General features: G+C 33.3%; 1 protein-coding gene across 1 annotated transcript; it reads right to left on the reverse strand.

Moving 5' to 3' along the window:
- Window positions 1-42: 42 nt before the first annotated feature.
- On the reverse strand, window positions 43-12,795 carry LOC131155870 (cyclase-like protein 2). The gene is made up of 6 exons (XM_058109319.1): window positions 12,171-12,795; window positions 10,916-10,960; window positions 10,510-10,582; window positions 2,616-2,713; window positions 1,565-1,635; window positions 43-326 (listed from the first exon to the last, which is right to left on the reverse strand). Exons 1-6 carry the CDS (start codon window positions 12,793-12,795, stop codon window positions 201-203), a joined length of 1,038 nt encoding a protein of 345 aa, XP_057965302.1. The 3' UTR covers window positions 43-200.
- Window positions 12,796-17,389: the final 4,594 nt, after the last annotated feature.

Genomic DNA, 17,389 nt, shown 5'->3' on the forward strand with positions numbered 1-17,389 from the left:
CAAATCTTCATTCTTAACATTCTTGTATATAAAGAGAAAATATAAAGAAAAAATTATTTTTTTTCTTATTTTCTTTTCCTTTACTTTTCTATAACAAAATCCTTTATCTGAACTAAAGCCCAAACATGGCAGGAACATCTAGATCGTGATAAACAAGAGTGGTAAGTCACTACACTAAACATTAAACTTACAAGAAGTTATCATTTGATGAGAATGCATCTTATAGGTGATCCCTCGGCACCAAGCAACCTGAGAGGCAAGCAATGAACATCATATATTCCTGATTGGACACCATCAAGTTTCAGGCCTTCCACGAGAATGATTTCCTAAATACATTTCAGCAGTGTTAGTCTGGATAATTTTTTTTCATTTTAAAAACGCTAATAAAGCACAGGATAGTTTCAAAAATCATTTATGAGAAAAAGGGAAGACAGATAGCACACAATAGCAACTTGGTATGCCGAATTCGAAAATGGGATCTTTTGTAACCAATGAATTATAAGTAGATTACTATGCAGATGGATTGTCATTTTAGTTGTCATTATAATTGAGGTAAAGAAATATCTATGTGAAATTAAAAAAAATGGAAAATCAAAATTAAAATTGAAGCTCACCCAACAAAAAATGAATCATAGCAACCAAACTCAATAAATAACAGGAAATAACTCATCTAAAGCATGCCTTAAATAGCAGATAATATCATGTAATTTATATTAATTCTCCAAACACCCATCTAAAACACATGGTTAAATTTTGCCAGTTATTGACAGTAAATAGTGCAATTGCTTGTCCCACCAATTTTGAATTGCATTGGATTATGAGATCAATAGAGCTATAAAACACAAGAGTTTAAAAAGAATTAATGAAGCTAAACATAATATGAAAGGTTGGTTCTAACAAACATCATAATTCAGTCTATGTAACCATATTAACAGCCAAAGATAAATCCGTATCTGTGAGGAAGATATTATCAAGACCTTGACTGAGACAGTAGCACTGAACAATTTTTAATTCATAAAATGATCCATCCACAGGATAAGTGGCTCAAAATATTAAGCCTCTTCATAAAGGCTGTCTATCAGCGCCATTTAGATGGTTAAATCAGTCACTGATACAAGAACATCTTCCTCTTTTCTTTTTCCTCTCCCTCCTATAAGCTTGACCTTTAATCACAATTTAGGGTCCTTAAATTGTTTAATATTGTTAAATCTATGAGCTCTAAATCACTTGAGAGGCTGAGATCCTGAGGATTTTGATTGCAAGATAAAAGTCAAGGCTATTAGTTAATTATAGTCCATTTAATCCCAAAAAATCAAGGATAAGTATTTTAAATTATTATGGCTATGGAACAAACAGCTGAGAAAGCCATGAAAAGCAGAAAATCATTGGTACTAAGAGGTCCACAAAAGCTACAATAGACATTGCAAATTAAAAAAAAAAAAGAATTGATACAACTAATAAATTAGGTTAATGGAAGACAAGTAGAACCATTACTTCAACTTTGAAGGGATTAGCAGTGAAAGTTGAGAAGAATCTCTAATTCAATGGAGAAAATTTTGCTTACCCTGCCTTCAAGGAAAACATGATGAGAAGGATACAAATCATCATATGCAGCAACAGATAAGTAATCAATTCCTACATTTCATGACAAACAATGAAACAAATTTGTTAGTGGAGCGGGAAGGGTATCTTACACCAAGATAATAAGAATCTTACAAAGGACATTGCTCCAGATTGTGGCCTCTGTGCTTGGGGGGGGGTGGGGAGGAGGGAGGGAGGGAAGAAGGGTTGGTTTGGAGTTTGTATGGTCAGCCCTGCTAGTGGATTTAAGGATTGTTGTTATTGTTGTTGTAGAGTGTATAGGACTATAGAGCATCTTATGCTCTGTAAGTGGAGCTGGCCGGTGATTCTAAAGGTTAAAGAAACATTAACATATCCAATTAGAACATAAAACAAAAACAAAAGCCACGAAATCTATAAGTAGCATGCCATATGATATGGTACTTAAATACAAGGTTGCTGCACAAGATAAAGCATTATCTAATCCCCCTTCCCCCTAACCTCCCCTCCATTATTGTTGTTGTTGAGTGTATAGGACTATAGAGCATCTTAAGTGTTGTAAGTGGAGCTGGCAGGCAATTCTAAAGGTTAAAGAAACATTAACATATCCAATTGGAACGTAAAACAAAAACAAAAGCCACAAAATCTATAAGTAGCATGCCATATGATATGGTACTTAAAGACAAGGTCGCTGCATATAATAAAGCATTATCTAATCCCCCTCCCCCTAACCTCCCCTCCAAGAAAATTATATATATATAAACTCACATGACAAAAGATAAGGAAATTAAAATAAATAAAAAATTTATCCCAGGTTCTGTCATTTGTCTCTCAGTAAAAAAATTCTGCTTGATCATGCAACAAATTTCCAAAAAGATGGGAGTCATCTAGTAATTCAGCCCTACATAACAATATTAATAAGATTAATAGAGAATATGACATATGACTCAAAATGCAGCACAAATAAGAAATTCCTAGAATAACAAGAATGGAAAATGTCAGCATATCCTTGCAATGAAGTGCTTAAAAATCAGAGAAGGCAGTATTTATCTTACCAACAAGTTTAATGTCTGTATTCTCTACCAGCCATTTTGCACCGTCTTTCTTGAACCCCACATAGCTTGTGTCAAATACCTTCTTAAACATAAGTTGCCTAAAAACAAGAAGGTTTTAGTTGACATGAAATTTCTTAAAATGTGCCACATATATTGTAACATTGTTGGTGCTGTAATTTGACCAATCAAGGGAGCTTCCAGCCTATAAAAATGATTAAATTAAATACATATTTAATGGTTGAGTTGTATGAAGGAATTTGTGTCTGCCCCCACAACCAGAAGACATATCTTCCTTCTTCTCTTTATTCTTTTTTTGGGATAAAAGAAAAAGGAGAGATTTCATTAAAGAAGAAAGAGTACAAAATGAAGCACACCTCTCTAAACAACTAGCTACAAAAGACCAAGGCAAAGCCAAATATTGAATCCTATTCCAGATAAAAGAACACACACCATCTCCATAAAAACACGTGCTTTCCTTTCCAATCAAACACCCCATAAAACTGTAAAGTCCTACATCTCTACAAGGCCAAGCTATCTCTACTCCTACCAAAACTTATATAAGAAATAGCCAACAAATCCTCCACCAACTAGGCGAACCCAGTTCTATCCGAATAAACGAAGTAACTTATTCCAAACCCTCCAAGAGAGAAAACAATACAAAAATAGATGAAAGGCACATTCTGAATTGGTCAGGACAAAAAGGACACACAAATGGAGATAAATCCTTTGAAAGCCTCCTTCTCTACAACAAATTGTTGGTGTTTACTCTATTGGAATCAAAAAATCAAATAAAAACCTTCATCATAGAGGGGGATTTAGCCTTCACCAAGTGGGAGGGGCATGTTAGCACACATCAAATGCAAAAAATAAAAAATAAATAAATAAAAATAAAAATAAAAATAAAATGAAGTAGAGGGAACATCTACAGGAATAAACCCAGGGTCAGATATCCCCTCCAACAACAAAAAAGAAGAGAGCTCTTCCACGGTTCCACCTCTCTAACATTAAGAGAGTACAAGAATGGAAATCCTAAGAGATATGATGTCCCTTTGAGATCAGAAGAAACGACATCATTATGCACGAAGGAAACACTACATAAACAAGGAAAAGAAATGAAAATCACATAATCACCTAACCAAGTATCTTCTCAATAACATATGTGAGAACCGTTAACCAAAACAAATTTGGTATAAAGGATAAAGAGAGAATAGATCTGTAAAATACACCTCCAAGAACTCCCAAAAGAGCACTATAGTACGAAATTTGCATCCCACCGATTTACCTATATGTCAGATTTACTTTATTAACTCTATGCCTCTTCTAAGGGAAACCACCAAAGCCACTTACCCGTAAAGCACTGTTTTTAGACACTAACTTAGCAAGACTCAAGCCCCTTTCCCTCTTAGACCAACAATCTCCCAACTAACCAAATGATTCTTGTTCTCCGTGACCTAGACAAAAAGAAATTTCTCAAAAATTTTCTGAATGTAGCTACCTGCTACCCTTGTAGGAATTGTTAAGAAATAGACAAATAATGAAAAGGGATACTAAAAAGACGGGCCTAAATAAGTAAAATGCCACCTAAAGAAAATAAAGCACCCTTCCACCCATGCATGCTTAGACACCTTCCCCACACTAGGTCCCAAAAACTCATAGACCTAGGATTACCACCCAAATCAACCCCTAAATAAGTCAAAGGCGACTTTAATATTTCACACCTATGAAAGAAGCCAACTCCAAAGATTCATTAAGCTCCCGTTTGGAAGCACTTAAAAAAAAGTGCTTATATCACTTATCACTTAAAATAAGCACTTTTATTAAAAAAAAAAAAAAAAAAGTGGCTTTTGGTTTGCACTACAACAAACATTTACTGCAATAAGTGTTTTCCATAACCACTTTTTTTAAAACTATTTAAGTGAATTTTGATAAGCAGTCTAATATAACTTTTGGTCACTTATAAGTGACATTATTCATAAGCGGGGTCAATTTTGCAAAGATAAGAAATTTAGTGGTTGTTTTATAATTTAAAAAATATATTAAAAGATCATCATATATTATTTTATTATGTATTATAATATATATTAATTATTAATGAAACATAATTCGATTCTAAAATGAAGAAGAAAAATCATCTATTAATTTAAACTAATATTAAAATTAAAATACTAATTTAATTAATAATATTATTTTAACATAAATTAATATGATATCATAACTCATAAGTTATAAATATAAATTAAGAATAAGATTATTGTTAATCAAAAAATAATATTATATTATTTTTACTTCATAAAAATATTCAAATTTTAATTAAAAACAACAGTTAACATAATTATTAATTAAAAATTAATCATATATTATTTTATTATGCATTATAACTTATTAATTATTAATGAAATATAATTAAATTCTGGAATAAATAAAAGAACCATCTATAAAATTAAATTAACATTAAATAAACTAAAAATTTTGATTTAGTTATTAATATTATTTCTAACATAAATTAATGTGATAATCATATGTTATAAATATACATTAATTACAAGATTATAGTTAATTTATAAATAATATTATATTATTTTAGTTAATATAAAATATTTAAATTTTAATTATAAAAGTAATGTAATTAAAATTTAAAATTTTAATTATATAAATATAAATATTTTTATTTAAAATATATTTAAAAATATATATTAGTTATTATAATTCAATTTTGGATTGAACAAGAACTACTTATTGATTTAAATTAACATTAAATAAATTAATATTGTTTTTATCATAATTTCATAAGATAGTAATATGTTATAAATATACATTAATAATAAAATTATATTTAAATTTTAATTATAAATATTTAAAATAGTTATTAGTGAAATTGTCAATTAAAAAATATTAATATTTTTAATTTAAAATATGTTTAAAAATAATCATATCACACACTATAATAAAAGTAAGTATCTAAATACCACTTATTTTAAATACAACCAAACAATACTTATTAATTCAGCACTTTTTTCTAAAAAACACTTTTGCATAAGTGATTTCAAATGATCCCTAAGACCAATGTCAGATTTGAGTTTGCATAGTGATATAGGGTGAGAAACATAATGGAAAAAAATTTCAATTTGAGAACATGAAGAAATTAGGTAATAAATTCGATTCCATTTCATCCAATCCTATATAAGAAAATTACTACCTTCAATGCCACTCTTCCCCAAATTTTTTTTTAAACATTAAACCCTCTCAAAAAAGTTGCAAAATAGTAAGCACAACTAAAATAGACTCTGTATTATCATTTAAGAAAAAACAAATATCGTCTGCAACTTTAAGATGAGATACCATCATCTCCTCATTCCTCACCCAATCCTTCTCGAAATCTCTTATCACATCCCTATCTACTAATCTACACAAAACATCTACAACAAAAACAAACGAAAAAGAAGAAAGCGGTTCCCCTTGCCTAACACCCCTCAAAGCCTTAAAATGTGTCTTAGATCCTCAATTAACAATAACTAAAAAGCATGCATTAGACAAGCACTCCCTTATCCAAGACCTCCACCTCCCACCAAAACCCTTTCTTGCAAAGATCTTATTCAAAAATTTCCAACTAACTTGTTCGTGAGCCTTTTTAAAGTCCAATTAAAAAAAGACCCCCTTCTCCTTCCTCCAATGAACATCCTCCACAACTCATTAGCTACTAAGCGTCCACAATTTGTCAACCCTTTATAAAAAGGGATTTTGGACCAAGCAAAGCTCATCCTATCTGGAAAAACCTTCATATACACACAGGTTATAAGACTAATAGGTCAAAAATAATAACCCCAATAGCTCAAATCTCCTTAGGCGTCAAAGTGATAAAAGTAGAATTAATACCTTTGTTTAAAACTAAATTAAAGTAAAACTCATTAAAAATATTTAACAAATCCTAGCTAATCACATATTTAAAAATGCTAATAAAATGCCTGTCCCAAAGCCTTATCCCTCTTCATCTCAAACACAACAACCTCCCTTCATTCTCCTTAGAAGGTCCTTCCAACCAATTCAACTAGGCACTAGATATATGATTCCACTTCGAACCCTCAAACACAAGCCTACAAACATCCTCCTCTCCCATCATTCTCCTCAAAAGGTCCTTGCAGCCAATTCAACTAGGCACTAGATACACATTCCCTCTCCAAATCCTCAAAAACAGGACTACAAACATCCTCCTCAATAAAAAAATTTGAAATAAAACAACATTATTTTATAGCAATCAAACACTGAGCATACCCCCCCCCCCCCAAAAAAAAAAAAAAAAAAAAGAAGTTCCCCTAATCAAGTTCCATCTCATTTTGGCATTTGCCAACTCATGAACAAATTTGAATTACAGGCACCCTCTTTAAACTTATGTTTATTTGGTCTTTTGCTTCCAACTACTGACTCCCTTAAAAATCACATCATCTAGGCCATTTTTCAACCAAACTCATTGAGCACAAAAAACCAAGCTCACCCGAACTGCTACTCTTCTACAACGTAATATCAACAAGAACTTCAATTTTTTGTTTCCTCAACAACTCATTTAAGGCACTTCAACTTTTTCATGATCCTAAAACCTTCCCAACCCCTCTCATACTCCTCTCTCCAAGTATTACTAACCATAGGACAAAAAGAATGATGAGCAAGCCACATTTTTGGAACAAACAAAAATTTCTTCTTTCAAATTGACCACAAAATATGTAATTAGGCAGGGTACTCCCTTGATTGGCCAAATTATGATTTATGACACCAAGAATGCTCCTCAAATCTCTTCATTTGACTGCAAAGGAAAATGAAGAGACGTGTTCTTAGAGCCAATTTGACTAATTAAGCATCAAGCATGTCACTCAATCAACCTTGACTTGATTTGGGCCAAGCAAAAGAGGGACTATCACTTGGCTCAATAGTTTTAGCAAACTAGCTTTCCTTCAAAACTATAATATTTTTTCAATAGCTTAGGACTAGACATAAGGCATGGGCCCATGTAATTAGCCTTCTTGAGATAATCTACTAGAGTGAGATCCTCACAATCTTCGGCATGCTTCAGATCCTTACAATCTTCGATTTAATCGACCAGCAAAGTATTGTTGAAATCTTCACATTTGGAAGGATTGAGGATCCTCATTTTCTTCATTTGGTCCTCAATTTCTTCAATGTAATTGGATAGCAAAGGATTTGCTTCTTCATACTTTATGGAACTGGAATCCTCATTTTCTTCATTGTAATCGCCCAACAGACGATCATTGGTCTTCATAATCAGAGAGCTTGAGTTTGCACCTTTTCTTCAATGTAATCGACCAACAAAAGATTCTCATAGTCTTGATAACTGATAATTCCATTAGATTTTGATGATTCAGTGAAGTAAACCCTTCAATGCCTACATAATAGAAGATTGTTGGTCAAATTTAGAAGAATTAGTATGAATGTAAGTAAAAGTTCAGCCAAATCCTGGGAGAGTGTCAGCCCTATAAGGAAGTGGATGGTGAAACCTAGATGGATTAATATGAATGCGAGTTATGGTTCAGCCAAACCTTGGAGAGATTGTGGAGTGAAAGACACTTGCTTTGCACTACCTAATAAGGGATTGGATGGCGAAATCCAGAAAAATTGATGCGATCATAAATAACAGTCTCGCAAAATTCTTGGAGAGACATGGAGTGAATGATAGTTGCCCTAATGTTTACCTCACATGGGATTTCATATGGCTTAGCAAAATTTTTTGTTCAATCTTCCATTGCTCTTCTATGTGTAGCTCCCGTTGCAACTAGGCATGTTTTCTAATGACGGGGCTTCTATCTCAACCCAGATTTCAATATTTTGCACAATGCTAGCTCACCGGGCATGCCAATTTACTGTTTCAATTAAATATTTCCTAAAGTAGGAATTGGAATTTTGGGTATGAATATGAGTCATGGGACAAAAATATTGGAAAATGGGGATGAAAGATATGAGAGAGAGAAAGAATGAAGGAGATGAAAAGTACTGGAATGACTGCATAAAATGATAACTTGAAATAGCATTGCAGAATAAAAGTAGCATTAATTATGTGTTTCATCTTGAGGAAGATGCCTTGTATTAATTTGCTAAGAGTATTAACCCACTTAGGATTCTAGTTCCACTCAAATAGGGACTATACTAAAGGTAAAGATAAGACCAAGATAAAGTAAGACTCCACACAGATAAGTATAATAGATGGATAAAGATAACAATGATTTAAACTATTCCCCCACAAAATATATATTATATAGCAGTTCTCTTACAAAGATAGGTCTTTCAGTGGTTAGGGCAGACAGTTCCCTTCATTCGAATGTATTTAATTTCATCAATTTTATAGGCGAGGTGCACCATTGATTCAAATTACAGCACCAACAAACATACACAAAGAAATGTTATTCAACATATCATATAGAACAGATTTAAGGCAACACAATCATTTTTGGTACGAGAAAGTGAGCTGATAAAACCAAAAAAGAAAATATGATATCCTTCAAATAAGCTCTTCTCATCTTTTCAACAACAATATTGCTGCTTAATGAAATGACTATAATGGCATTCTTCCTGAACTTCATTACAGTTCCTACAAACCGAATTATAGGAGGTGAAACTAAAAATTGTCAGCATATAAACTTTCATAAAAGCTCAGATATTCATAATAGTTAAAACTTCCATCATCCTATGTATAGAAGATTAGGCATATCATGATGAAGATCAATCAAGCCTCTTAAAAATGTTTTATATCTTGTCAACTTGTTCATTGTTCATTTATATGTTTCTACTACATAAGCATGCGACAACGCTTCAGAAGATATTTAAGGATATAACATCCTTCCGAAAGATAGAAACAAGGAACACTTCAATAGCCATCTTACCAAGTGAGAAACTGTGTTCACTCAAAGGTTACGGTGACCTAGGTAGTTTTTCATTTTTATCTCATGTGACAATGTGCCTAGGATTCTATAAAAGTGATACTGCAAATTTAGAATTTACCGGATTTTCTCACAAGAAAGAGTTACCACAATATATTTGTGACTCTTGATAGAACACGTAAAACTCACTTCCAGGAAACACAAGCAAAGGGGTTCTTTTAAAGTGCAATGCAGAGATGGTCTCCTTAAGGATTTCAATGATTTATCATTTGACTTAGGCATGTTGGTCCCATCATGATATTCTTTATCATGTTTTCTTCTTATAAACAATTGAGAGGTCCACAATTTGGCGAACTAGTTGAAAATTCACTATGGTATCTTAAATAGGAATGATAACTTAGGCTGCTGGGTTTGAAGCGAACAAGTTCTCTAAACAAAATCTTTCAGCAACACAGTGTTTAGAAAATAATGTCTGTTAGTGTCATAAAAAGGTTGCAAGCCTCATATAAGTCCCACAATTCACTCCTTTTTGTTGACAGCTCTATTAAATTTAAGTTTCTTAAGCAGTGGAAGCTAAAGTTATATTACAGCATTACATCTGTTAGTTAAGCATGAAATTGAGATAGACAACTACCAAAGTGAGTAACATAACACAATAGTCAGAAAAAAAGCCAATTTATGAAGTAGCTTAAGGCATCATGATTATTACATGGGTAACATCAGATTAGCTTTTTAACCTGTATAGTAAAAATACTAAAAAATTATAAATTAAGGAGTCACAGCAACCTGAAGTGATATCAGAAGTCAAATGCAACAATTTATTTCAAATCCACTATCAATCATGACAGATTTTCAATGTCATGGACTTCAGTTCTTTGTTAAAACATGATTTGCTGGCTGTATCTGAAATGGATTTACCTCACAATGTTTCCGTCAAAAAAAATGGTAGGCAAATTTGGAACAGCTGAACAATAGCATTAATTAAGATGTGACTCAGTTGTTCCATAAATTACCTGTCAGTGTTCAATGTTCTGAAAAGCACACGGCGCACTCCTCTGGGAATATTTAAGGACTTCATGACCTCAGCTGTAAGAAGCAAGAACTGTTAGATGCATATCCCAACCCCTCTGACCCAACCCCCAAAAGAGAAAAAACAGAAACAAAAACAACGGAATCCCCTCATTGCTTTTTTTTTTTTTCAAAATTTTGAAAATAATTGAAGATAACACCAATTGTCACACAAGCAGATTTTCTTTAGCTCTAGCTTCAAACATGAAAACGTAAGAAGCACCCTGTGCTAATACAAATTGTTCTTTGTTACAATAGTTTGTTTTAAATATTTTGAATCAATTTGATATGCCATTATGTGTGCACATGTGCTTATTCCAAGACACAAACAAATTCAAAAGAAATGTATACCAGTTATGTTCTTGTCCCTTGGAACATCAACCAACAATGCAGGACCTGTTAAAACAAAACAAATACTATCACTAGTAGTATCCATTTCAAGCATATATTTAAGATTAATAATAATAATAACAATTTTTTATGAGCAATTAGAATTTCGTATGAAAAAAAGTCAATAAAGAAATAAAACTACTAATAATAAAACTAGTAGTATCCATTTCAAGCATATATTTAAGATATTTTACCTTGTTTCCTCATAAATTCATACCCAGGCTTATATTATTTTAGATATGAAGATATTTGGCTCTTACTTTCGTCCTATGCGCCTCCACACACCCCCGCCCCCTAGGAAGAAAAGTTTTTTTGCTCAACCACTGCCTATAAACTCATCAAGCAAATCATGCCAAGAGATATCTACAACATTTGAAAGTTCAAATTGTTTTGATCTTTTCATGATCTAAGATGCAACTCTCAACTGTTTTGGCAAGGTGACTCAAGAGTTTTAGGAAATTGTATCTTAGTAAAATTCCTAACATACAAAATCAAGTTAAATTTTTTCTAGCCAAATTTAACTCAAAATTGACACACCATAATGTGTAAGGATGCGTAAACTGTGACACGCTCCCCTACCCTCGCAAAGGAGGGAGTCTCGTGGCCTGGGGATGCCTTTTATAATGTGTAAGTCCCAACCAAAAGGCACAAAAGGCCTAACATTTGCTAAGCTTCACTTCATAATGTGCTTGTTTTTTGGACTCTTAAGCATTTTGGGCATGTCTTGTCTTCAGATGAGCCTCAATTAAGCCTTTTAAAACATGGGTAACAACCCTAGACATCCCCTGGAACGTCAGCATGAGCTCTTCAGTAAGCCAACATCTTCATTTGAGAGTTGTCAGGTCTTGAAGCATTCTTTGTGCTTACAGAAAAGTGAAAAAAAGATAGGATATAATCACAAGCTGTTCTAAAATCAACAAGATTCACCTTCCTTCCAACTCTATTAATATTAGCAGTAAATCACAAATAATCTAAACTTGATTTCATTAGAAACATAAAGGAAAAGGTAGAATTAAAGGGGGCGGGGAGCAAGCGGAAAGAGTCGAGAATGCATAGAAGATTGAAGAAAAGGAGACAGAGAGTATTCGCGATAGTTTTGGCAAAGACTGAGCATGCATACAACTACCTCAGACGTTAATTTTTTTCTTTAAGATCAAAACAGGACTATAATAATGTCACGAGTCATCAAACACGTCGCGTTCTGAAAATCCCTTACCGTTGAGCACTTCAAGGTCAAGAGTATCAACATCAAAGCCGGCATCAAAGTAGTGATCAAAGACATGTCCCGGCGCGTCGACGTGCGTACCGGTGTGGGTGGGGAGCTTCATCTCGGAGTTGTTCGCGAACGAGCCGTTCTTCATACTCTTCGGCAGCCAAAGGAACTGACCGAGCCCGTCCTCTGAGCCCCAGGAGGGCATGTCCGGAGTATACCTGTAGCTGATGTCGAAGATTCTTCCATCATCGTAGACTTCCCTTCTCACCGGAGTAAGGTCGCTAGCGGAGACGGAGCAGGCGCCGTCGCCGTAGGCGGAGGGATAGGCGTCGGAGGGGTAGGCGTCGGAGGAAGAAGTGGAGGCGGAGGAGATGGCGGCGATCGTTAGCAGCACGGCGGAAAGAAGTGAAAGCAGTGGTTGTTCTGTGGTTCTCCACATGGCGAGAGTGAGTTTGTGATGGCCTCGGCCTGGGAATGAGATTCGTAGCATCATGGTAGCGAACATGAGAAGATGGATGGAGAGTGCAGGCCTCAGCCAGTAGGAGGAGTCCACGCTCTTTTGGGCGCGTATAGAATCATAATACTGGTGGGCGTGGCTAGCTTCAAAATAGACTAAATAGTGTTGCATTTGATTAAATATTATTATTAGTAACTATAGCCACGCATATACTTTTTAAAAACTTTATATTTATTTGTAAAAAATGATTATAAAAAATAATTAAGAGTTAAACAGTATTTAAATTTATTTAAAAGATATTTATAATAAATTATAAGGACATTTTAGAATAATTTTTAGTAGTGGGAAGAGATTTAACATAAATTTAAATTTTAAACAATCTCTCACTTTCAACAGACTAGCTTTTTCTTTCTACATTTATATTTTCAGTTATTAATTTTAAAAGATAAAAAAATATATTAAATAGAGATAAATTTTTTATATATGTAAAAAATGGCAGAAAAGAAATTTCCTTTTAAAATACTAGCCATGAGCACATCCCACGTGTGTGCATAAAAGAAATTGACAATCAGAATAAAATGATAGCAATAATTTAATAAAATAAAATTTTAAATAAAGAATATTAGAAACGCATTTGGGTGAGTCAAATTTATAGTAAGAGCTGATTAGAGTCAAAAATATTGAACTAAAAACTCAACTCACACTCGATTGATCACAAAATTATTAAATTTGAATTCAACGCAATTACTAGTTCTTAAAACTAGAATTGGACTAAATTAAGTTCGATTAGTTTGTAAATTAATGTTAAAATAATATAATGTATATAATATTAAGTATAAGTTCGAAATATATATTATGTGACTTTCATAATACAAAAATTGTATAATTAAAAAAGGTTGATTAGGTTCATGAATAGTTTTACGAATTTGAAGTCAACTCATTAAGATACTTAAATAGATTAAACTCTGTTTAAACTCGAATAAAATTGGATCAAGTTGGATTATAAAATTAGTGGAGTCTAAAGAGATTGCAAGTAGGATTGACTCAATTACACCAGTAGGATCCATTTGGATCAAAGATTTTGATGGAAAAAAGGAAAGGAAATGAAATGAAAAGAAAACTCATTTTTCATGATATTTCTTTTCTCTCTATCAAATACTATTACAAATAAAAGTTTGTTCTAATAGAATTGAAAATTAAGGAAAATTAAACATGAATGGTGTATAACATTAAATTTTTGTTCATTAATTAGTTATATTTTTTATTTTCTTTTTCAATTTTCTTGATAACCAAACAGGAGAAATTGAACTTATTTTATGTTTTCCTTTATTTCCCTTATATTTTTCAAGTTCTAAGGGCGGCCTTAGAAATTATGAAATATTCAATTAATAAATGAAAATCTAATTGGTTTAATAACTAAACTGCATTCACATTGAAAGTGTGCAATGTAACGACCCGAAAATCTATACCATTTTTTTAATAATAATAATAATAATTAAAATTACTCTGATACCCTTGTATTATCTACTATAACATCTTAAGCCCCACGTGAGCACTGAGGAATCCCTGATCATGTACATACCTACGCAGTGGAACACATAAATTGTACATCGACATTTACAATACCAGAATTCAGTAATTCTTCCCAAGCCATACATACATATATACACATCACTCCAGTATCATCTACTCAAAAATACCATCTCCTGTATACACTTACCTTACAAATAGGGTAGTGTAATCACCCTCTCTATCTGCGAGCCTGATCCGCTCGCCTAACTGGATCACCTGAAAGTATTAAATCACTAGGGTGAGACGATGCTCAGTAAGAGAAAATATGCTATTACTAGTGTGTAGCAAAAGAGCTACATAAATGCTATACTGATAAGAAACTGAAACAGTGAAAGCTGATAAGACAATATACAGTACATTTCATATCTATTATGGTTTAAAATACATCTATAATATTTGAGTTTATACTCATTCATACTTCTAGTATTGTAATATGTCTGTTGATATTCTGTAAATCTGTATACATATACGTAACTGTGAAAAATACCCTAGAAAACTGTACGTCATGATTTAACCCCTCATGACAGGGTTGTACGACCCGTAGGTGATACTTAACTCTGGTTGGCCTACCAGGTAAGTCAACTATAACTCTACCCATCCTTAACTCGGCCAATCTGCAACCTCTCCTAGACACGGTATTGGTATCTACCTCGTCAAATCCGCCACCTCAACCCAGACTTTTGGGGAGCCTGCAATCTCTCCAGGCACGGTTGACGAAAACCTTCCATACACTATCTAAGATGTGTGGTTGCACTCTGATTTGTAATAGCAATGGTACCGTGCTCTTCTGACTGAATATTTCTAAAATAATTCATCAAGGATCTGATATAGTATAATACTAATATATATAATTATCTTACTGTTTCATCTTGATTCCAAAATAACCATAATAATATAAGCTAATCTGAATACACTATATTATCTTAGTTGAAATATATGTATTATCTGATCTGAAATATTTGAACTATATAAACTGTAATATCTAAGTATAATGGTTTTTCTGAAATTCTGGGAATCATGGTATTCTGTAAATATTATAAAATATCTGTCTGTATAATATCTGTAAAATATCTATCTCATAATTATCTGTCTGTATAATGTCTGTTTGCATAATATATTTGTCGGTATAATACATGTCTGTAAAATATATCTGTCTATGCATACACTGTAATTCATAATTCTGTAAAATCTGGTAAAATATGTTTTTATGAAAAAACACTGTAAATCATGATATTCTGAAAAACTGTATAAATCCTGAACTAATCTATTATTAACTCATGCCACGTGATTAAATAAACAAAAACCCCTGTAATAAAATTTGTATTTTCTGATAATAAAAATAATTTATACCCTGTAGAATTCACCCTGGAACACATATATATATACTACTGATAAAATTTCTGAATTTCGTAGCATAGCATATTTCCCTTACCTATCTGATTGAGAGACTTGTCTCTAATTCAACTCTCACGCCCTCGGCGTACCAACCTCAAAATCCTATAATTACACACACATACACACACACACACACACACACACAAATATACATATACATACATATATATATATATATATATATATATATATATATATATAAATTCCCCAAAAATCACCACACACATATTTCCTGAACCTGCCTATTCACAATTTCTTAAACTTTAATACACTTGGGCTCCTAGAAAAATATCTACTGGGGTCCTCAACCCATGCCTGCAGGGTCCCAACAACACTCTAACCCTGAAAATATAACACCCTAATTTTACTTAACAAAACACCAATATATTCTCATACAACACCAAAGCTAAGCTTAAATAAACCCGGTAATACTAAAAATACCCAAATAATCTTCTTACCCTGATTTTGGAATGGTGCCCAAATTGCCCTAATCAACAATCTATTCTAGCAAACTTGTAGAAAATCTCCCCAAGATCAACGCGGCGGCTTTTGATCAGCGAAACGGGGAGAAACGGGCCGAGAAATCTAGAGAAAAGGAGAGAAAGCCGAGCATGAAAGAGAGGAAATTGAAAGATTTTTTATTTCCTCACTGAAATGTCGTTTTCAGCTTTTTATAGACCTCTGGCCACGTTGCCTCGTCGATGAGCCACGACACCTCGTTGACAAGTCCAAGAAGGGAATTCGTTGATGAACACCTAACCTTCGTTGACGAGTTTCAGGCCTTGAAATCAACCTCTCAGTAAGTTCTCGTTGATGAGACACATGTCCACGTTGACAAGCCACTCTGCGTTCATCGACGAGACCTTATTGAGACCCTTTTGAGATTTCCTTTTCCCTCTCATTTCTTTATTATTTAATTGCTATAATTATCCGGGTTACTACATTCTCCCCTCCTTATAAATTTCGTCCTCGAAATTTGCTATCTGTATTAAACACCATCCTTTGGAAAGAAAAGAAAAAAAAGTGGGCTACTTATTTTATTACTTACCCTCACTTATGGCGGAGGAATACCGTGGTTTCAACTAGGGTTATGGGAGATTACAAATATATGAAAGAAAATTCTCCCAAAACCAAAACATTATCTATCCTATAATCTAAATTACAACTATACATTTATCACTCTGTACTGAATAAATAAAATTGCCTCTATCTAAACATTACTGACTAATACTGTACCCCATTAAATAGGTGTGGGTATTTCTATCTGATCTCCTCCTCAAGCTCACACGAAACTTCTTCTATATCATAATTTTTCCACAAAACTTTCACTAATTGAATTTTTTTGGTGCGTAACTCCTGTTCCATCCTGTTTAGAATCTGCATTGGTGCTTCCTCATATGCCAGTGAATCCATAAGCTCTATCTTTGCATAACTAATCACGTGGTATAGGTCTGGGATGTATTTCCTCAGCATGGAAACATGAAATACGTCATGTATTCTAGATAGAACTGGTGGTAAAGTTAGCCTGTAGGCAACTGACCCCACTCTCTCAAGTATCTCAAATGAGCCAATGTACCTAGAGCTCAGCTTACCCTTCTTCCCAAATCTCATAACTCCTCTCAGTGGAGCTACCTTTAAAAATACCTGATCTCCCACATCAAACTCTAACTCCCAGCAGTGAGTATCTGCGTAGCTTTTCTACCGACTCTGAGCTACACTAATTATGTCTTTAATTAGTCGGACTTTATCATATGTCTGCTGCACCAATTCTGGTCCCAAAACTCGTCTCTCCCCCACT

The sequence above is a fragment of the Malania oleifera genome, chromosome 5, assembly GCF_029873635.1.
Source record: "Malania oleifera isolate guangnan ecotype guangnan chromosome 5, ASM2987363v1, whole genome shotgun sequence".
NCBI lineage: Eukaryota > Viridiplantae > Streptophyta > Magnoliopsida > Santalales > Ximeniaceae > Malania > Malania oleifera.

Coding starts and splice junctions, on each gene's coding strand:
- LOC131155870 (XM_058109319.1), bottom strand. CDS start 12,795: ATGCAACACTATTTAGTCTATTTTGAAGCTAGCCACGCCCACCAGTAT. Junction 10,961..12,170: donor TGACCTTGAAGTGCTCAACG/GTAAGGGATTTT, acceptor TTGTTTTAACAG/GTCCTGCATTGTTGGTTGAT. Junction 2,714..10,509: donor AGAACATTGAACACTGACAG/GTAATTTATGGA, acceptor TCTTGTTTTTAG/GCAACTTATGTTTAAGAAGG.